This window comes from Chrysemys picta, chromosome 11 (genome assembly GCF_011386835.1).
Source record: "Chrysemys picta bellii isolate R12L10 chromosome 11, ASM1138683v2, whole genome shotgun sequence".
Lineage (NCBI taxonomy): Eukaryota > Metazoa > Chordata > Testudines > Emydidae > Chrysemys > Chrysemys picta.
In genome coordinates this window covers 12,378,939-12,401,070 of record NC_088801.1, presented here as the reverse complement: position 1 = coordinate 12,401,070, position 22,132 = coordinate 12,378,939, and the positions used below count along the sequence as shown (strand labels likewise).

General features: G+C 42.7%; 1 protein-coding gene across 2 annotated transcripts in view; it reads right to left on the bottom strand.

Moving 5' to 3' along the window:
• The window catches only part of KALRN (kalirin RhoGEF kinase), a 721,955-nt gene that overhangs the window by 261,925 nt on the left and 437,898 nt on the right, over window positions 1-22,132 (bottom strand). For both annotated transcript variants that reach the window (XM_065561521.1, XM_042843108.2), the window contains exon 11: window positions 18,999-19,190. In XM_065561521.1, the coding sequence (XP_065417593.1) occupies window positions 18,999-19,190 (192 nt within the window). The remainder of the gene's footprint in view (window positions 1-18,998; window positions 19,191-22,132) is intronic.

The following is a 22,132-nucleotide window of genomic DNA, read 5'->3' as shown; positions in this document are numbered from 1 at the left end:
AGGCCCTAAGAAAATATATCAAGTGTGTGATATTCATTGATAATCAGTTGTGCCCAGTCAACCATGCTTTCCATACAGTATTTTTGCAATGTGCCCTCTGCAGCTGAGATTGTGACTTTAGGATCTAGATGAAATCCAGACATAATAAGAAGGTGTCTTTGTTTTTACTAAACAGCAGTGACCTCAATCAATTCTATCCTGATCCATTCATTTAAAATGGTCCTATTAGTTAAAAACATCATTTTACTAAGTGTTTAGATTAGAATTTCCAGCCAACTGTTCACTCACTGAAATCTGAACAGTAGACAAGCCCAAGCTCCTAGATAGTTACAAAGCCCCCGACAAAGCACTGAGGTTTCCCCATTAAGCTTGCCTTGAAGAGCAGTGTAAAATTGTACCAACTGAGCTGGCGATGTGCCAGAAAATCCTCATGGCTCTATGAGAGAATATTTTCCACTTGATGTGTCCCATTAACCCATTCTCTGTTGCTCTCTGCTGCATCTTGTGCAAGGTGACAGGACAAGTCACTGTATTGGGAAGTGTCGCCATTCCAATTGTGGCAATTCTAAAAAGGACAGGGCTAGTACATTGGGCAACAGTGGAACTGTGTTTTGTCTCTCTTCCATGCAGCTACAAAGTCATTCTCCTCAAAGCAAGTTAGAGGTACGCATCAAGGAAAAGATAGACCACTACGTGGGAGAGTCAGTGAAGTGAGTAAAACTATGTTTCTCTTCAGAATGAGGCCCAATTGACCATAAGCCTGCTGATTTGTTGGGGGAATCAGGCTTCCTGTGTTCTATTCCTAACTCTGTTACTGACTATTTGTGTAACTATGGGCAAATCACTTAGGAAATCATTTTCAAATATGTCTACATTTGCTTGAGATAGCACCTGAATATCTGAACTCATTAACTTCAGATCTTTCCAGAGGATGACCTTTGATTGTGAGGATTTGCATAACAAAAGCTATCAGAATTTAGGTTATCCTTGACTCAGACGGTTTTAAGTCTTTAGACTCCACCAATCCCTGGGAAATCCTAATACAAAGGATCAGTCAGTATTAATAAGATTAAGAAGATATTTCAGAAACAACTTGCAAAAGGAATCTCACTCAAGTTTATCTTTATTTCACACCTCCCAGGTGTTGTACTACTAGTAATTCCAATTAGTATAACTCCCTACAAGGTCCTTCATTTATGAGCGCAGCAAATGTAATAAACTGAAATCCACTACAGCATCATACGGAGGTCAAGCTGGTTGTTAAGTGAGACCAAGAAGCCACACTCTTTATTTTGGCTTGATACAATTCAGTACAACATTTTGTGTTTTGGGGGATTGATTTTTAATTCTGACACAACTACTGAATTGATTTTAAAAACCCATTTGGCATACGAACCCTATCAGAAAGAGTTTATAATGCATTTCACTGTAGCCCCTTCCCTGGATTCAATAACGCTTTCCCACCCTTTCTGTTCTAACAAGCAAAAGGCCCATGGTGGGACAGGGAATGGTCACTAAATCATGTCAAAGGTTGTTATTCTGCACCTCAAGTCATACTCTGCACATTGCAACATAGAAGTATTTCTGAGCACTGGTATGTCTCGTCTATGATTTAAGAGTTGTTATTCTCAGCTCATAGTAATTATGAGGCTCACATTTCATCTGTTTCCACTAAAAATGGAAATTGAATGTGGGAATCAACAGAAAATTTCACTTGGTAAACACCATTTGTACCACGGAAACCTTTATTAAGGAAATTCGAAAACAAATGAGCTGCACAAATTAAACAAACTGCCATCAAACTGCATTAAAAAACCGGCACGATCCATTGTTCCTACCAGTGGGTCCCTAAATGATTTTCAGAGGTGCTGAGAATTCTCAATATCCACAGACATCAGTGGGAGTGGAAAGTGCTCAGCTTCTCTTAAAAATCAGTCCATTCCAACCACTGATTTTAAAAACCAAGGCAACTTTTTATATCTATAACTCATTAGCTTTTGATTCAGACCATTTTTCAGTGGCTAACCAGACAGAAAAGAATAAGTCATCAGGCATATGGTATGTGGCCCATAGGCTTCCCTAGTCAGTGTAATGTTTGCTGCAGCTTGCTCTTGGGCAGCCAGTTCATTTTAGGCTGAGTACAGATTCAGTTTTTCATTGAAACCCTTTATGTTTTGGAATCAAGTTTTGGGCATACATTTGCAGGAAGCGAGTTTTCCTCCTGCATTTTTAGCATTAGTAAAATTTGCAGTCACATATTTTCCATATGTAATTACCATTTTTATTACAAGTGCCAACAATGTGCATAGCTCAAAAAAAGAAAGCAGTCTCTACTCCATCTCGCTTCGTAGCTCATAAAAACAAAGACGATAGAAAAAAACTGGAAAACCTACATGAAGCAATAATATAGAGGTATTTTTGTTCACTTGCTTATTCACATTTACTGAATTATGGTCTGCTGCAATAAATCATGGATGCAAATATTAATCATTAATCTTTAACGGTTAGCAACCAGATATGCACCTGCAAAAAAATATCCACCCACAAATTTTACAGGTGCAAAATACATTCAGGCAAACTGCAACTACAAGAAAGATTGTGATGAATATTTAGCCCTTCTGGTCCATGAACAAGCTGTATATAGATAGGGTTTTTTTTTTTTTTTTAAATTAAGGCAACCATAGTTTCAAATGAGAAAAAAAGATTTAATTCCCTGATCACTAGATTGTTGCTCTATGGGGAAAAAAAACAAGGCACTATTTTGGACCATCTGCCACTTTTCTTATGTATTGTAGCAACTTTCTCTCTGTTCCTCTCCCCTATAATACACAGGCAGCTTCACTTGATGGAAGAACAAGACAGCTCTTTACTTTCAGCTTTGTCATCTGATGCAATACCCATCAGTTTACTCAAGTACTTAATGAGAGCACTTACTGGAGGTTTGAAGGACACCTGTGTCTGTTACCTAGAAATTATTGCCTTTGACTTAGAGCAAGGGACTACATGAATCAAAAGTCTGAAATCTGAAAAGATGATTAAGAAAACCTTGTCTGCGAATGTGGAATAACTATTAAGCACGCTGTGCTACACCAGCTTTGAATGCTGCTATTTCTAAATGCTATTCAGTTTCAATCCCCCAAAATATGATTTAAAAGTATTTAGCAATGATACTAGTAGAAAGCAAAATAAGGAGTGGGTAAATAACTATTGAGATTTTTACAGTTGGACTAATAATTAAAATGGGAATAATAAAGAAAACAGACAACTTGTACAATCTCAGGGAGTACACAAACTACTATTTACAATATAAGGTATGATATATTTGCTTACACAGTGTGCTCTGAAAGTATGTTCATGGTAGGTCAGTAGGTTAATAGTCATCAGGACAACTAGAGCTAAAACAGTATTAAAAGAGAAATAAAGTAACCACCCAGGTGCTCTCATTTACACACTGAGAAAGTGGAGATAACATGTCACAGGGTATTTGTGAGAATTAATTAGCTCATGTTTATAAAGCACTTTGAATATGTCAAATGCTATCTAAATGTAAATTATTGTTATGTTTTCTTGGGGTATTTCAACACCATTTTCATATGTCAGAAAGGTCCTATGTGTTACATGTAATGATGGAAGACAGAAATATCAGTGGAAACATACTAAACAATATATTGATTGATAAGATGTGACATGACCAGTAGGGTTGCCAGGGATCCAGTTGTCGACCAGACACCCAGTCGATAAGGGACCCTGGTAGCTCTGGTTGGCACTGCCAACTGGGCTGTTAAAAGTCCAGTCGGCGGTGCAGCGGAGGCCTGGGGCCAAGGCAGGCTCCCTGCCTGCCGTGGCTTCCAGAAGTGGACGCCAGGTCCCTGCAGCCTCTAGGCGCATGGGAAGCCAGGGAGGTTCTGCGTGCTGCTCCTGCCCCAGTGCTGACTCTGCAGTTCCCAGTGGCCGGGAACCGAGACCAATGGGAGCTGCGGGGGTGACACCTGCGGGCGCAAAGGCAGTGTGTGGAGCCTCCCTGGCCCCCATGCACCTAGGGACTGCAGGGACCTGGCGACTGCTTCCTGGGAGCCGCAGTTAGTGCTGCCGGACCCTGCATCCCAGCCCCCTGCCCCAGCCCAGAGTCCCCACCCGCACCCAAACTCCCTCCCGGAACCTGCACCCCGCACCTCCCCAATACCCCGCCCCAGCCCTGAGCCCTCTCCTGCACCCCAAGCCCCTCATCCCTGCCCCCCCAAACCCCTCCAGCCAGAGCCCTCACCCCCCACACCCTAACCCCTTGCCCCAGCCCAGAGAACCCTCCTTTATGCCAAACCCCTCATCCCTGGCCCCATCCCAGAGCCCACACCCTCTCCCGCACTCCGAACCCCTCGGCCCCAGCCTGGAGCCCTCTCCTGCACCCCAAACCCCTCATTTCTGGCCCCACCCAGAGCCCACAGCCCCAGCCCAGAGTCCATACCCTCCCCGCACCCCAACCCCCTGCCCCAGCCCGGAGCCCTGTCCCACACTCCAAACCCCTCATCCTCAGTCCCACCCCAGAGCCCACACCCCCAGCTGGAGTCCTCTACCCTCTTGTACCCCAACCACCTGCCCTAGCCTGGTGAAAGTGAGTGAGGGTGGGGGAGAGCGAGTGACAGAGGGAGGGGGGATGGAGCAATCAGGGGTGGGGCCTTGGAGAAGGGATGGGGCAGGGGTCTTCAGTTTTGTGCGATTAGAAAGTTGGCAACCCTAATGACTGGATATCACAAATGAAATGTCACATGATTAAATGTCCATACTAAAGTGACACCAGTGGAACGTCACGTGACAAGAGTGATGCAACCCAATGCTGCTGATGAAACTACAATGTGCAACTTCCATGGTGATATGCTGATAAGACATCCTGCAGCGAGATATAATATGACCAGATGTCATCAACAAAGTGCTTGTGAGAAAAAACACAAGGAAAGAAGGGAACAGTTTGTGAAGAAAGGATCTGATCCCTTCTTAACCTCTTTCTTGCTTTTTCATTCCCTTGCCAATTTCTTGATATTCATTCTTGGTTAGGCTGCATCTGGTGCTTCTGTATGTGAAGCTTTTTTAATTAGTATCCTTGCCCATGGCAAAAGGATTTGCAAAGCCTAAACATCTGATGTTTTTTCCAAGTTCTGCATGGACCACACTGATACAGCACAGTATAATCTCCTCTTGAGGCAAACGTGCTAATGGCAGCTACACTTGCATCAAGCATGTAGATCCCCAAGGACATATATATGCAATTCAGGGCCTAACCACCGCATGAGATGAAGGTGGTTTTACCGAGGAGTCTAATGTTCATGCTCTTTAGTTCTCCTGCTATCAGCATGAATTGCAAAAACATGGTCTCCTTTTAGCAGTTTTTATTTTTAATTTAAGTTGTCTGTAATTATGAATCTGAAGACAATTAACTGAGAGACTGCAAAGAGAAGAAAAAATTCAACACTCAGTTATACTGGTGTAAATCAGGAGAAATTCAACTGAAGTCAGTGGAGTTACTCCAGATTTATACCAGTGTAACAAAGTAGAATCTGGCACAGAAGGAGCTCCTAACAGCTGCAAGACCATGCACTGAACATTTAGTGATTTATACTGATGGGAAGGGGAACCATGAAATTCCCATTCAAAACTGTTCTCTGGCTCATCACATTCCATAACTTCTCCAAGCAGGGATCTAGATATCCCTCTTCCTCTACACATTTCCCTGTGGTTTGGATTATCATTTGCTAAACATATATACACATTTATCCTGATCTGCAGTTTCAATACCTTTGTGTGCCTCCCCCCGCCCTGACTAGGAATTTCACTTGTGACAACTCTGAATCACTCTGTGAAAACTTTTGAAGGATTAAACAAAGTGCTTTTGCCTTTCTGTAACCAAAGACTCTTTCTGAAGCCATCATCTTCTCAAACTATCATGTTAATATTAACCACTTTAAACTAGTTTTATAGACTCTATTTATCAGTCACATGCATTTATGGGGGACTAGAACATGTTTTTGAGTGACAGGGATGAATTACAGGAGATTGCAGCATGGCTTTAATGAAGACTATTGAATACAGAAACTGTCACAGATGTTGACAACGCATACTACTGGCTGTGCATACTACTGATAGAGCTGCAAGCTCAGGGCAGGTCTTCACTACAGGGGGGGTCGATTTAAGATACGCAAATTCAGCTACGCGAATAGCGTAGCTGAATTCGACCTATCGGAGCTGACTTACCCCGCTGTGAGGACGGCGGCAAAATCGACCTCTGCGGCTCCCCGTCGACGGCGCTTACTCCCACCTCCGCTGGTGGAGTAAAAGCGTTGATTCGGGGATCGATTGTCGCGTCCCGACGAGACGCGATAATTCGATCCCCGAGAGATCGATTTCTACCCGCCGATTCAGGCGGGTAGTGTAGACCTAGCCTCAGTCACAGATTCATAGATTCCAAGGCCAGAAGGGACCATTGTGATCATCTAGTCTGATCTCCTGTATAACACAGGACAGAGAACTTCCCCAAAAATAATTCCTGGAGCAGAGCTTTCAGAAAAACATCCAATCTTGATTAAAAAATGATCAGTGATGGAGAATCCGCCACGACCCTTGATAAATTGTTTCAGTGGTTAATTGTTCCCCATGTAGATACTTATAGACTGTAATCAAGTCACCCCATAACCTTTTCTTTGTAAAGTTAAATAGATTGAGCTCTTTGAGTCTTTGAGTCTATCACAATACGGCATACTTTCTGTCCTTTAATTGTTCTTGCAGCTCTTCTCTGAATCCTCTCCAATTTATCAACATCCTACTTGAATTGTGGGCACCAGAACTGTACACAGATTTCAAGCAACAGTCACCCCAGTGCCAAACACAGAGGTAAAACAACCTCTCTACTCCTAGTTTGAGATTCACCTATTTATATATCCCAGAATCACATCAGCTCTTTTGGCCACTGCATCACACTGGGAGTTCATGTTGAGGTGATTATCCACCACAACCCCCAGATCATCTTCAGAGTCACTTCTTCCCAGGATATAGTCCCCATTCTGTTAGTATTGCCTACATTCTTTGTTCCTAGTAAGTATGTCCTACATTCTTTGTTCAGCAGCACTGGGAAAAGTTCTGTCCTCCTTACCTTGAGGGTACCAACGGAATGCACTATTTATATTCATTAAAAAGAGGAGTTTCTGCAGAATTTGCTGACTCATCAATGACTATGTTAAAAAACACTTTTTGCCTGCAGCATGAACCTCTTACTTACGACGGGCCTGGCAGATGAAGGGTTAATTCACAGCACGCATGCCAAATCAGAGGTGGGAGTGTAGATGCAGTGAGTCTCTAAAGTTAATAGTGAACATGGTCAAAGCAGAGAAAAAACAAAACAAAACAAAAACAAAACAGACGACTGAAAGGAAAATGAGGACTATGCAGTGTACATTGAGAATGTGTCATGTTCCATAGGAATCCCTTGGCAAGTTCATGACAGATGAACAGACAAGTTACTTTTCTTTTACATGGCATGCTGGATTTATTGAAATTTGGCCTATATGTTTGTGTTTACAATCATTTGGCTCTAGCTGATTTTTTTTAAGAGATCACAGATGGCAGAATTTTTATTCAATAGGGGTCTGGCTGTATTTCAGACTCAGACTCTTCTGATTGGGTGTAGCGTGTGCTGCCAGGATACCCCAGCTCTCCCTTCCCAGCTCCTTAATCCTTCGTAAAATAATCTTATTTTCTAGACAATAAATGAATTGGACCTCAGCACAGTCCTTGAGGACCCTGCTCTCCTGCTTCCACAGCTTCAGAGCATTGTTAACACTGCTAAGGTATGTGACAGGTTTATGCCTGTAAGGGATCTACCAGCACAAAGGACTGGTGAGCATTTACACTTCTGTCAAAATCATGGGCCAGATTCTGAAGTCAGTGGGAGTAGCAAATGCATATCTAAGGGCAGGATTTGTCCCCCTGTGTTCATGATAATCAGTTGATGATGTCACAGGCTGATCTCTTATACATTTAGCTTACATGAAACTATATCCATATACTTATTTATTATTTGTATTGTGTTAGTAGTGTACCCACACAGGCCGCATCTACGCAATCAGTAATGCTATCTCGTCGTCCTAGGCTCTGTAGAAAGGTATTTGAAGATATTTCTCCTGTTCTAACAATAGTAATCCATGTGTGTGTGTTTTTGTTTTGTTCATTTAATATGTGTGTATGCATCTATGGTGGTGATATCCATCTGATAAATGTATTTACTCTGCACCTTTGACAGCTTCACCTGCTCTCTGCCCACTAATCCGTTTTACAGGACTACTTCTAACATTCCAAACATGCGAGCACCTTTACACAACTGCCATTTTTTAAAACTCAACCTGTCAGAAAGGTCTTTCCTTTTCCCCCTCAAATGGAGAGTCTTCCTCTCACAAAATCCCCCCAAACAAATTTCACTGATCCAACACCCATAATATTCAGTACTGGACCAGGCGTTTATGTGTAAGGTTTGATATTTCACAACTTTGCAGAGAGGGCTGATATTTGAAAGTCAAATCTTCTAGGCAGCCTTGAAAATCTGAGCTGGGAGTTTTATACCATTTGAAAAGGAAGATTCCCAACTTTTCAACAAGACACGCAGCACTTGATTCTACCCCTGAAAGGTCCCAAGATATAAGGGGGGTATACACTGAAATAGTGAAATGTTTATGTATAAAAAGCTAATTTTGGTCATTCTTCGAGTGCTTTGTTTGTTTTTCAATTATTTTTAAAATTTATCTGTATAGTGAATTGAGGTGGGAGGGGCTAAAATGCTGAACAGGCCAGTGGACCAAAAATTAGATGAGACTTCTTGGGTATATGGGTGAGCAGCTTTGTGTATTCAAAAGGCTGGACCTTCCCAGAGATCTTAAAAGTTGTCAGTTGAGTCATTTCATTGATTATCCTGAACATCATAGCACTCTATCATTTGGGCATATTCTTCAAAATGACAATAGTAACAGTTAAATTTAAGCAATATAATGCAAAGTATAGAAAAATAAACTGTGAAGTGGGTCAATTTAAGATGAACAACAGAATTAAACAGTGTCCCAGAAACAGTCATGTTTGCTCTGTGATTATCTTTGATTCATTGTCATCATCTGTTCTGTTTGTTAGTATCAACAGCTGGAGACCATAAACAAGCCAACATTAATTTTAAAGATTCCCAAAGTCTCTACCATAATATAAAAGCCAATCTCTGTTAAAATTAAAGACCTAAAAGAACTAGATCCCCTAATTATGGCACTTGCCTGAAGCACGGTGAATTTAATTTCATAACCATAGCACTCTGTGTGTACGTGTGTGTGTGTGTATTTTAAATGGTACAGATAGCAATGCCTCTGGTTACGATTGCCTGACACTTTCCAGTAGAAGATCCTGTTTTCAGTTGCTTATAACTTTGTCAAACTTAAACTGTTCAGGCTGACATTCTCCATAGTGGGTGTCTGCTTAAGCTGAAATTTGTGAGGAAGTTTCAGCTAAAACTGATGTGCATTTCTGAGAATGAGGTTAGGGGGAAAGAGGGTTACCATCTATCTAGTATTTGACTGGCCTGGTCGGGTTTTCTATGGATTTGCCAGTCGTCAGAAAAATAATTTAATTTGCAAGATTTTTTTTTTAACGTGGGTCTAAAGATTTGCATTATTATCACAGTACACTGGGAAATCTAATGTTAAAAGTTTCTATGTCCAGCTAAAGATGCTGCTGTATTCCCACTGTCTGCCCATCAACATACAAGTGCACCATGCATGTCTGTGAGAGAGGGTTTGAGTCATGTGAGAGTGAGGAGATGTGCAAGGCATATTAAATAATGGAAGATCAGGGAGATGGTGCAAGTGGATCCTACTATACTCCCGGAAAAAAAGCTAGCATCAGTAACTGCAAACTGACAACTGGCTAAAGGAAACAGACTACAAAGACTGGCTGGCAAAATGTGCTGATAAAACAAACACCCTTTTTGCTATCAATGCTGTTATCAGTCTTATCTATATGTGTTTTCCTCTCTAGATACTATAAGTGTCTGTTGAAGGGGAGAACAGGGAGGAGTGGTTGCGGAGTTGCCATGTGGTTGGGATTGCAAAGGGCTTGACTTTTGGGGAGGGTGCTGGGTTTTTTGCATTTCAAAGGTGGTAACCCTAGGGGGAAAAAGTTGTTTGGCATGTCTTAAAAATATTTTTACAACTGTTTCCTGGAGAATCTCTAGCACCTCTATACTTTGGAGCAGGGACTTGATATTTGGAAGGCTGTTCCCCTGAGCCAGAGAGGTGCCTTTAGCCATCCCTATGAAAATTCGTCCAGATTTTGTCAGGATATAAGCGTCTGCTAAATTGCAGTTTGCACATGCTCAGCAGAGACTTGTTAGAGTTTGTAAGCTACGTTTTCTCAAGATTCCATTTGTACTGAGCATGCTCCATCCCCCCACAGTTCCTTGTGATGATCAGACTGTGCATGTACCATTCATACTAACCAACTGAACATGCTCCATCCTGGGGATGCCAGGGCTGAGCAAGACTGTCCCTACATCATTCATACCTCCCATGTGCCAGGGACCATGGTGGTGCTGGACACAGGACCTATGAGCAGCAGGACAACCCCTCCTGTGCTTTCGGTGCTTCCCTGCTGGCACCAAGGCAGTGTGTAAAAGGAGGAAGCATCCAGACTGGAATTCACAGGGGTGAGAAACTTGGGGCAGGGAAAAGAGATGCAGGCTGGGGAGGGGGACTTGGGAAGAAGCTTGGGGGGGATAGAAGCCCAGTGGGAGGAGGGACTGTGGGAGGAGCAAAGGTGGGCAGAAGATGGAGAGGAATAGGAATAAGGGGCAGACGCAGAAGGAAGGGTGGAGAGGGTAGGAGCTGTGGAGGCAGGGGGCAAGCACTGGGGATGTGGCTGGAACAGAGAAAAGGGGGGAAGATATGAGCAGGAGGGAAGGAAGGAGCAGGAATCAGATGGGGAGGGCACAGGCAGGAGCCAGCATGTATAGCAGAAAGGTGGGGACACAGGCAGAACTTGGGAAGGGTCAGGAGCTGGGTATGGGAACCAGGGGCAGGAGGCAGGGAATGGAGGGGATAGGAGCAGAAGGGGACAAGGGGAGGATGTGGTGACAGAAGGCCATGGCTGGCCCTTCTAAGAAATATATAAAAACTCAGAAGTGAGTGAGATCCACTGCATAATAAACAAACAAACAAACAAAAGGGTTTAAACAAGCGAAAGACAGGCTTGATGCCACAGCCTGGCCAGCTGGCTGCCAGTTTGGAGTCTGATGCTGAACTGAATGCAGGCAGCATGCAGAGAACTGGGAAGCTCCATATGCAGACTTCTACATTACAGAACTGTCACATTTAATGCAGCACCCATGTAGCTTAAATATGCCCACATCAGGTCAGGATTCCTTTGGGGTTTTATATCTGTCACTCCACTGCCAGCCAACATAAACACCACCAAGGCAGTGCCCAACCTTATGTTTTCCTTAACCCTTCAATACACTGTGGAGTGTATGCTCACCTACATATGCACCTTTTTAGACACCCAAATTAATGCTAACAGCTAGTCTTAGGGCATGTCTACACTGCATCTGGGAGTGACTCTCCCAACCCGGGTCCACACACGTGTTCTGGTAGGACTTGTGCTAGTTTTCTCAAAACAGATGTGGAGTCAGTGCTTCAACGTTGCAGTTTAGGCTGGAGCTTGGGCTTTTAAGACCATCCCCTGTCCCCCAGGCTTCAGAGCCCAGGCTCCAACCCAAGCTGCAACATCTACACAGTTATTTTTAGAGTGCCAGCACAACCCCACTACCATAAGTCTATGGACCCAGGCTGGGTGGCATGCCCCCAGATGCACTTTAGATATGCCGTTTAAGCCCTGCCCATGAAGCCAAGAATGTAGTCAAGTGTGTGCCTGTGTCCACCCCCTACTGTTCAACTTCAGCAATCAATGAACAAAAACTATTTCCAGTTTTGACTCTATTCAGGCTGAAGACATCAATGCTGCTGGCACATAGCTACATGAGTTCCTGCAGCTCTAAACAAGGGGGAGAAAACATCATGTGCACTAAACAGAAAACAAAATCAGTAGAGAAAGAAACAGCATTTATAAGTTGCTAAATTGGTATTTAATTATAGAAGACCATTAAAAAGGTTACTAACTATCTAGAGCTGTTGACAGTGCCCCTTTATCTTTACATTTCTGATACAGGATATTGCCAACCCCAAGGATTCCAAAAGCTTGAGTCTGGCCCTTAAATCATGAAATTATCTTTAAAATCATGTGATTTACAAATATTAAACGTTTTCTTTTTATTTGCCTTCTGTTTTTTGAGTCTTTAGGGTGCCGTTGGGTTGCATTTGCAACCTTTTCTCCAAAAGCATGAGGTCTAGAAACTTACCTATTTTTAAATGAAAGCTGAGATTCTAATGAAATCCCTTGAGTCCTGGAGCTGGAGCTTTATGAAAAATACCAAATATCACAGCCTTGCAATACGATCATGAAAGTTGGAATTCATAGCAAATGATGGTAAAACCTACAGACAGACTTGATGCAAAAACCTACACTAAGACACCCTCAAAGCTTGGAGAAATGACTCATGTACAAGTCTGCAGAATTCTTCTATCCTGAAAGCTCACTGACAATAATTTCTAATTCTGCCCTGGCATATGGGTAATTGGATTTGATTCCCAAGGGAGCACTTTCAGGTCTTGGGATAAAGAATGTCTAGTACTCTTTGGCCTAGCAGGCTTTGAAAGATATGTATGATGATCTTTAGATGATATTTAATGTATTACAATAGCGAGGCACACAGTATAAAGTTTTTATGAGCCTGGGAATAAGATAAGATACGATAGCTACAGTACTCATGAATGATCAAGTGGGAGTGACTTATGTAGTTCATCTAAATTCATGGCACTGAAACATTTATACTGCACCAGAAAATCGTATTTTCAGTATATGCCATGTAGTCTTGGCAATGATTTTGAGAGTTTTTAAGAAGTTTTATTGGTGCTATTTTTCATACCCCTTCACCAGTAAAGAAAGCATCCTTAGTACAATGAGTCCAGGCCTCAGAGGGGACCATGTGCAAGAAGTAGTGCTTGGAGTCTCCCCTTTCCAATGACATAAAGAAGCCACTTTTAGCCTTGTTGGGTCATAAGATAGCTGGCCTTAAAATACTCACTGATTCAGGGCTAAATATTGTCCTGTGCCTTCAGCCAGTGCAATTCAGGCAGTAGGGTTGCCACCTTTCTAATTGCTGGTAACTGGACCCCTGAGGCCCTGTCCCCTGAGATGTCTGCTGGAATGAACAAGGACTGTATCAGGGGAAAGGACTGCGCTCAGACTAGGAAGGAGTCTAGTCTGTGAAAGAAGCTTATTGGAACATCTCTGAGGGTGAGATATTACCTGTAATCAGTTCCTTAATGCATTAGGCTTAGATTTGCGTGTTTTTGCTTTATTTTGCTTGGTGACTTACCTTGTTCTAGCTGTTATTACTTGAAACCATTTAAATCCTACTTTTTATATTTAATAAAATCACATTTGTTTATTAATAAACCCAGAGTAAGTGATTAATACCTGAGGGAGCAAACAGCTGTGCATATCTCTCTATCAGTGATATAGAGGGCTAACAATTTACCTCGTATAAGGCTTTATACAGAGTAAAACAGATTTATTTGGGGTTTGGATCCCACTGGGAGCTGAGTGTCTAGGTGCTGGAGACAGGTAACCTGCTGAGCTGTTTTCACTTAAAGCCTGCAGCTCTGGTGGCATGGCCCAGACCCTGGACCTGTGTTGCAGCAGGCTAGCATGTCTGGTTCAACAAGGCAGGGTTCTGGAGTCCCAAGCTGGCAGAGAAAACGGGCTCAGAGGTAATTTCAGCACATCAGGTGACAGTCCCAAGGGGATCTCTGTGACCAAACCTGTCTCCCTCTTCCTCCCCCTTTCTGGCCCCATGGTAACCGGTTTGGTGTCCGGTCAGTGCATCTGACTGGACACTGCCAGGTCCCCTTTTTGATAGATAGGGGACTGGGGGAAGAACAGGGAAGGAAGGATTTCTCTGGCAAGTTGATTGATTGATTTACTTTTGAAATGGGAGTTGTTAGAAGCTGCTCAGATGTTGGGAATCTTAGAAGTAGTCCCATGCAGAGATGGATTAATGGGCAGGGTGCAGGTGAAGTGGTCAGAGATGCATGATAAATGCAATCAGTCATATGGTTCTAGAATTTACCATATAATGTTAGAGAGATTACCAAAAGACACAAGTTAATCACAAGACGACTGTCAGAATACTTCCACAAAGACTGTGTCAGCAAGACTGACTTCTCACTACTGACCTCTCTTTAAACAGCTGTCTCAATAAATCCATTATCAAAAAATGAGAATTTGAGAAACTTAGATAAAAACTAGGTCTAAACCAAAGCTTCCTGCATTATTGCTAAGAAAACACTACCAGTGTGGGGTGGTAGGTGACAACTAGGGGTGTGCAGTCATAGGTGGTTATATTTCTGTATTGAAGCAGGCTATCTCGAGGTATGCAGGTGGCCTGTTACAAGATGTGATCTACTTCTCTGGTGGAGTGTCCTTGTTTGGTGAAGGTAGTGTTAAGGTGTGTATCACGGACTTTCTCCTCAAAGCATATTCTGTGGTATCTGTGTGTCTGGCTGATAGGTCAGACGTGGAGTGATCGCTTTGTGAAGTGTTCACCCACAGGTGATATGGTGTTTTTGTCTTCAATCATTTTCCTGTGGGAGTTCATTCAAGAGCATGCTGATTGTCTGATTTCACCCACATAGTTGTTACTGAGGCATTTAGAGCATTGGATGAGGTATACTACCCCACAATGGAACCCATATGTGGTACCATCAAACAAATAGAACCCATACTTGATGGGGACTCCATCCTGAAGGAAATCTTTCCTGAACCCTCATCCCCCGCCAAACAACCCCCACCCCCACCCCAACCTTTCTAAAGTCATCATCAGAAGCAAGCTTCCCACAGACCAGGACGCACCAACTCAAAGCAGCACCAGACCCTGCCAGAACAACGGATGCAAAACCTGCAGACATATATCCACTTCTGCAATGATCAACACCCTCCACAACACACCTTTCAAGAGCCACGGATGCTACACATGCCTATCACAACATGTGGCATACCTTACCCAGTGCACTAAATACCCAATAGCAACTATGTGGGTGAAACCACTACATTCTCAAATGATCTCACACAGAAAAATGATAAAAGACAAAAACTTCCAGTCACCTGTGGGTGAATACTTTTCACAAAGTGATCACTCCATGTCTGACCTATCAGTCCTCATCCTCAAAGGAAACCTGCACAACACTTTCAAAAGATGAGCCTGAGAGCTTAAATTCATAACTCTGCTAGATACTGAAAATCATGGACTGAACAGAGACACTGGATTTATGGCTTATTACAACAATCTGTAACCCACTAACCCCCTCTTTTAGCCCTATGACTTCAGATGTGTTAATGTGCCACACCATCTTAGTATATTTGCTAACTACTAATGTTAAGTAATCTGTTCCACTTTGTATTTAGCTGTGAAGAACTGAAGACCTGAAGAAGAGCTCTGTGTAGCTCGAAAGCTTGTCTTTCTCACCACAGAAATGAGAAAGATATTACCTTGCCCCCCTTGTCTCTCTAATATCCTGGGACCGACACAGCTACAACTACACTGCATACATGTATTTAATGTGTCAGACAAACAGCATAATCCCTGCCCTGAGGAGCCTACAGGCTAAAGGTGTGAATGGGCACAGTACAAAACAATACAAGGCACTGCAATGCAAACAACTGCTCTCCCAGAGGGGTATGCTGGTATTGTAACTGGAATACTTCCTAGAAACACCAGCAGTAGAAATCAGATGTCAACATGTTACTGCTGCCACAACACGATTTTCTGCCTTGAAATCTGAGTCTGAACTCTTCCCTAACTCAGTTAAAATCAATAGAGAGTTTTGCCTGATAAAACTGAGTGAAGGCTTTAGAACTGGACCCTAATGATTATATCTTAGCTGGAATGAGAGCCCAGCTAATACGCAGCAATATGCCATATGTGGACCTATTCTGAAAAAGTGTCAAAAATGAATATAGGCTTACAGGTCTAGTTTGGGGTGGATATTTGCTCAGGGGTTAGAGCATGAGGCTTCTGGATTTGGTTTCAGACTGATCTGTGTGACCTGGGGTATTCTCAAAGTGGTTGTGGACTGGATTTCAGTTAGAGACCAAGAAATCTCTATTTTCCTGTGAAGGAAGTCAGCTAGCACAGAAATGAGCAAAGAGTTTAAACACTACCATAGGGAAAGATGGCAAAGGAGTATTATTTCTTCACTTTTAAAGAGTTCAACCATCTATTTTAAAGCCATGCTGAAAAACAACATTTATGTTGGTTAATTCTCCATTTTAAAATAAGATTCAAGGTCCAAACAAAGCCAAACCATGAGTCCTTTTCACTTAGGTCAACCTATTTATACTATAAAAAGGCAAACCCAGATCCAAACATGTGCCTAGACTCTATTGTTTTAACATTTTGCCCTTCGCACCAGCTCACTTCTGGCACTCTTAATTTACTTCATTGTCTTCGGTGTTTGCTGCATCTGGCAGATGAACACTGAAAACTCAGCAATTTCCTCACTAAAATATCTTGGCAATAAGCATGCTGTTAGGGCCATGTGATTAATGCCAGTGCTTCTAATCTAAGATATGGAAACATGCTAGAGGAATGATGGAGGTAATGACAGGGGATGAAATTCAGTCCACCCACATATAGCCAAACTATTTGGATTCATATGAGTAAAGTGTCAAGGGGCTGGGGAAGTGAAAGCTTCCCCTGTGTAGCAGAGCTACTGAGCATCTCCCAACTCCTTGTGGCTGCTATGAACTGCAATAGCCCCTGTAGTGGCTCTGTATCAACTGCAAAGGCTATTAAAGCCACTGGATTCCCATACACGTGGATCTATGTCTCCTTCCCTGGTCTGCTGTCATTGAAGCCTTTGAATCAGTTCCATATGGGTTTGCAAAACCCATGTCTGCTGTTAATAGTGCACATTCTGCACTCCACTCATGTCCCCCTGCACAGAAGCCAGGTGGAGTTTATACAATACAGAGGTCCTAGCACCATCCTCTCTGCATCATGGGTGAATTTCACCCTGACAGAGATTCTGGGCTAGTTATGGATCTCAAACAACTAGTTCAGATTTCACCCACTGCTACCTTAAATTATGGACCAGATTTTGATCTCAAATACACCTTTGAGTTATATTTTTTGGTTGCATCCCCCCACAACCCAGACAGGCTGGGTGGCCTCTGGAGTGAGTTGGGATGGAGGTGGCACTCCCTCCCTGGACCCCGCTATGCGGAGCTGGCTCGAGCCCTGCCAGCTTTTGCCCCACCCCCAAATAGAAGTAAAACTATGCCTATGCGCATGGGTCCCCCCCGGGCCCGGAGCCCTGAGTTCCCCTCCCCCGCCCCTGCGGGCCCTGGTGATTTTATGGCATGTTGAGGGGGGCCTCAGCAGGAAAAAGGTTGAAAACCCCTGGCTTAAAATGCCAATGGCTTCTTGAAGCCCTGTCTACACTAGCATTGCTAGCTACCATCTGTGGAGCTGAACCAGTGCTAGCAACAATGGGAATTTTTTATAAATAATTTCTAGTGCAGACATAACCAATGAAGTTACACCTCATGTACACCAGTGTAACTGAGATGAGAATCTGACTCTATATTGGACACTAGAGCGATATCTTGGTCTGAGAATAATGGGCCCAATTCAGCAAGGTACTTAAGCACATGCTTAAACTGAAGCACATGAATGCTGATGTCAATAGGACTTACCATGTGCTTAGATTTAGACCTTTTTTTTTTTTAAAGTACATTGCAGAATCAGGACCTGTATGTGCAACTCTTCCAACAGCTGAAAATTCATTACTGTATCTTCAAGGCTTAACAAAAGTGAGGCATATACTGCAAATCTTTCATACTTTCTCGGAGGCTACCTCTGTCATCATAAGACTTTTGTTTATGGACGTTCCCTGAAGCCTATTGTAAATGACTTGTTTGTAGTGTGCAATTCAACTAATACAGGCAAAGCCTTCAGTTAATAAGAGCATCTTTATGGATCAAGTGTGCTGTTGCAAACTGATGCTACAGTGCATGAAAACAATGATTCTGACTAATTCCATCTCCCTCAGAAGAAAGCCTATCTTTAAAAGTCACTCATCACTGAATGGCCTTTGGTCTACAGAAAAATGTGAAGTATGCTTTAATTACATCCCCAGGGGCCTCCTATTTGATGTCTTGTCCACTGTATCTCGGTCGAGACAGCCTTATCTTTGAATGTTTTTCACTTACACTAAACAGCATGTATTCAGGTTCTCACTGAGTCATCAAAACCTCATGTGTATGCATGCTTGTGACTCCTTATGGTTAATTTGGAAAACAAAAATCAGCTTCATTAACCACTTTAATTTTTCTAGTAACACTTACTAATAATGGCTATGTTATTTTTTCTAGAAACAGTAACAGTGGTACATTAATTAATGCTACATTACCTCAAGGAGTACATATTTTACTGCAGGCATGTTTATGTCTAATGAGTTTATCCTAATTGATGTTCTTAGATCTCAAACACATATGACTGGCAACTTATTTTACAGTGCCACCTTTTAATTGTGAATTAACCACTTTTTGGTCTGTTTTTGCTATAATGTCTCACTATGCTATTGTTCCATATCATGCATAAAAATGGCTTAAGCACATTTCTCCTCTCTACTGCAGTTAGGGCCAAAGCATCCAAATCAAACAAGGCAGGAATCTGGCATATGCCCTGTGCAATATGCCTTGTGCAATAAATGCATCCTGTTTGTGTCCTCTGAGTTTTCACTTTGTACATTGAGTCAGTCTGCTGCATCATTTTGCAATATAGAGAAATTCCATCACGTGCATCTTACCTCTTTGGTGTGAGTGTGGAAGGAGACAGACATGTCCAAGAGAAGTTTCCTCTGTTCCACTCTCCGGACAAAGTCCTGAATCCGCACTTCCAGATGCCGGGCTGCTTTGTAGATCTCTTCAGGGTCACATTCCCCGGTCTGAGCCAACTGCTCTGCAGCCTCTAAAAGCTTGTCTGCATTCGTGTATGTATTCTACCAGAAAACAAAGCAAGGAACAGAGTATGAGTAATATAACTGTGGCAAGTAAACTACTGAAACAAGCTGCTTGCAGTTTCAAAGGCATGAAAGCGAGTGATTATCAGAGTTGTAAAACAATGGTAATAATTCCTATTGGTGCTGCCATCTGTGAGAGGAGCAAGTATTAACCCAGATAGACTAATCCCTGAATAGGCATGAAATAATTTCTTGTTTGAAATGCACACCACTACAGTGCTAGCTGGCCTGACAGATAAATACGACTGTGTACTTGTTTTTTCCAAAATTCTGGAATTTCTCAAAGATACAGTAATGGAGAAACTGGAGTTAACCAGTTCAGAGGTAGAAGTTGTCTCACGCGACACTTGGCAGCACACTGGTTATGAAGGATTCCTAATGGCTATCATATTTCAGCATGTAATCATATTAGCCCGAAATATCTCATCCGCAAGAAATGTTTGCCTTTCGGTGGCTTTTGCGTGGTAAGTTGGGAGAAATCCAAGTGTGAGATTTTGTCTTCAAGTTGCTTCTTTGTTGGCTCTTATCTATTGTACACTTGATTTATAAGAAGGAGCCAATCACTCCTACCGTGGGCTGGCTAATCAAACAACGTGAAATGTTTATGAATGACACCATCCCCAGTCTGTCTTAGGTACTTACCTGGCCCTTTCACTATAGTAGCTACGCACCTCACAATTCTTTAATGTATTTATCCTCACAAAACCCCTGTGAGGCAGGGAAGTGCTATTATCCCCATTTTACAGATGGGAAATGGAGGCACACAGTGACAAAGTGACTTGTCCAAGGAAGTCTGTGGCAGAACAGGCATTTGAACCCAGGTCTCCCAAGACATCTAGTACCCAATCTAGTACCCTAACCAGAGGGCCATGCTTCCTCTCCTCCTTTCCATTCCATCTGTGGAAAACTCTGCTATACTCATATACAAAGAGTGTGTCCCATGAAATAGAAATGGTGTATAGACAGCACAGACCATTAATTCCAAAATAGGGAGTTATACAGTCAGTTTCATGGATTATTTATTGTTAAGATTATTATTTGTGTAGGTCTAGATTGTGCAACCAGTACTCACAGTGATGGTAGGGTGACCAGATGTCCTGATTTTATAGGGACGGTCCCAATTTTGGGGTCTTTTTCTTATATAGGCTCCTATTACTCCCCACCCGTCCCGATTTTTCACATTTGCTGTCTGGTCACCCTAAGCGATGGGCACTTCTCCCCCAAGTATTCCACTGAAGTCAATAACCCATAGTGACCAAAGAGTGCTAGGCAATTTACAATCAAATAAAGAGATAACATATCAGCCCAAAGGAGTTTCCAATCAGGAGGCGGGATTTTCAAAAGCACTCAGCACTGGCCTCACTCTACTCCCATTGAAGTCAAAGGGAGCTTTACCATTCATTTCAATAGAAGCAGAGTTATGCCAGCACTGAGGGCTTCTGAAAATCCCATGCAGAGATCTTTCTCAGCTAAGATATACATTAACTCATTGAAAAGTGTGGACATATGCATCCCCCTGAGCATTTAAGGAACACTGTTGGTCTAAAAGTCATGAGTCAAATCCTGAAGTCCTCACACAGAGGATATGCCAATGGAGTCAATAGGAGATGCCCAGAGTAAAAACTGAGTAAAAAGTAGGTAACAGCCTCAAAAGCCATCCCCATATATTTAGGAAAAAATCCCTTACCTATACTACAAAAAACATCTTAGATTATTGAAGTAGAATGAATATGGATATGTAATTCACTATTAAATTTCCCTATTTCTTCTGGTTGGGTATAAATATAACCTTTTTTGCATTTCTCCTCTTGAACAATAAAGCAATATAATAGTCAGTTTCACTTCTAATAGTAAATTCCTTTCACTTTCAGGTTCTTATGCAGTAGCACAATGCCATAATCATAGAATCATAGAAGATTAGGGTTGGAAGAGACCTCAGGAGGTCATCTAGTCTAATCCCATGCTCAAAGCAGGACCAATCCCAACTAAATCATCCCAGCCAGGGCTTTGTCAAGATGAGCCTTAAAAACCTCTAAGGATGGAGATTCCACCACCTTCCCTAGGTAACCCATTCCACTGCTTCACCACCCTCCTAGTGAAATAGTTTTTCCTAATATCCAACCTAGACCTCCCCCACTGCAACTTGAGACCATTGCTCCTTATTCTGTCATCTGCCACCACTGAGAACAGCCTAGCTCCATCCTCTTTGGAACCCCCCTTCAGGTAGTTGAAGGCTGCTATCAAATCCCGCCTCATTCTTCTCTTCTGCAGACTAAATAAGCTCAGTTCCCTCAGCCTCTCCTCGTAAGTCATTGCCCCAGCCCCCTAATCATTTTCATTGCCCTTTGCTGGACTCTCTCCAATTTGTCCACATCCTTTCTGTAGTGGGGCGGGGGCAAAACTGGATGCAATCTCCAGATGTGACCTCACCAGTGCCGAATCGAGGGGAATAATCACTTCCCTCAATCTGCTGGCATTCTACTAATGCCGCAGAATATGCCATTAGCCTTCTTGGCAACATATCCAGCTTCTTGTTCACTGTAATCCCTAGGTCCTTTTGTGCAGAACTGCTGCTTAGCCAGTCAGTCCGCAGCCTGTAGCAGTGCATGGGATTCTTCCATCCTAAGTGCAGGACTCTGCACTTGTCCTTGTTGAACCTTATCAGATTTCTTTTGGCCCAATCCTCCAATTTGTCTAGGTCACTGTGGACCTTATCCCTATCCTCCAGCATATCTACCTCTCCCCCCAGCTTAGTGTCATCAGCAAATTTGCTGAGGGTGCAATCCATCCCATCATCCAGATCATTAATGTAGATGTTGAACAAAACCAGCCCCAGGACCGACTCCTGGGGCACTCCGCTTGATACTGGCTGCCAACTAGACATCAAGCCGTTGATCACTAACTGTTGAGCCCGATGATCT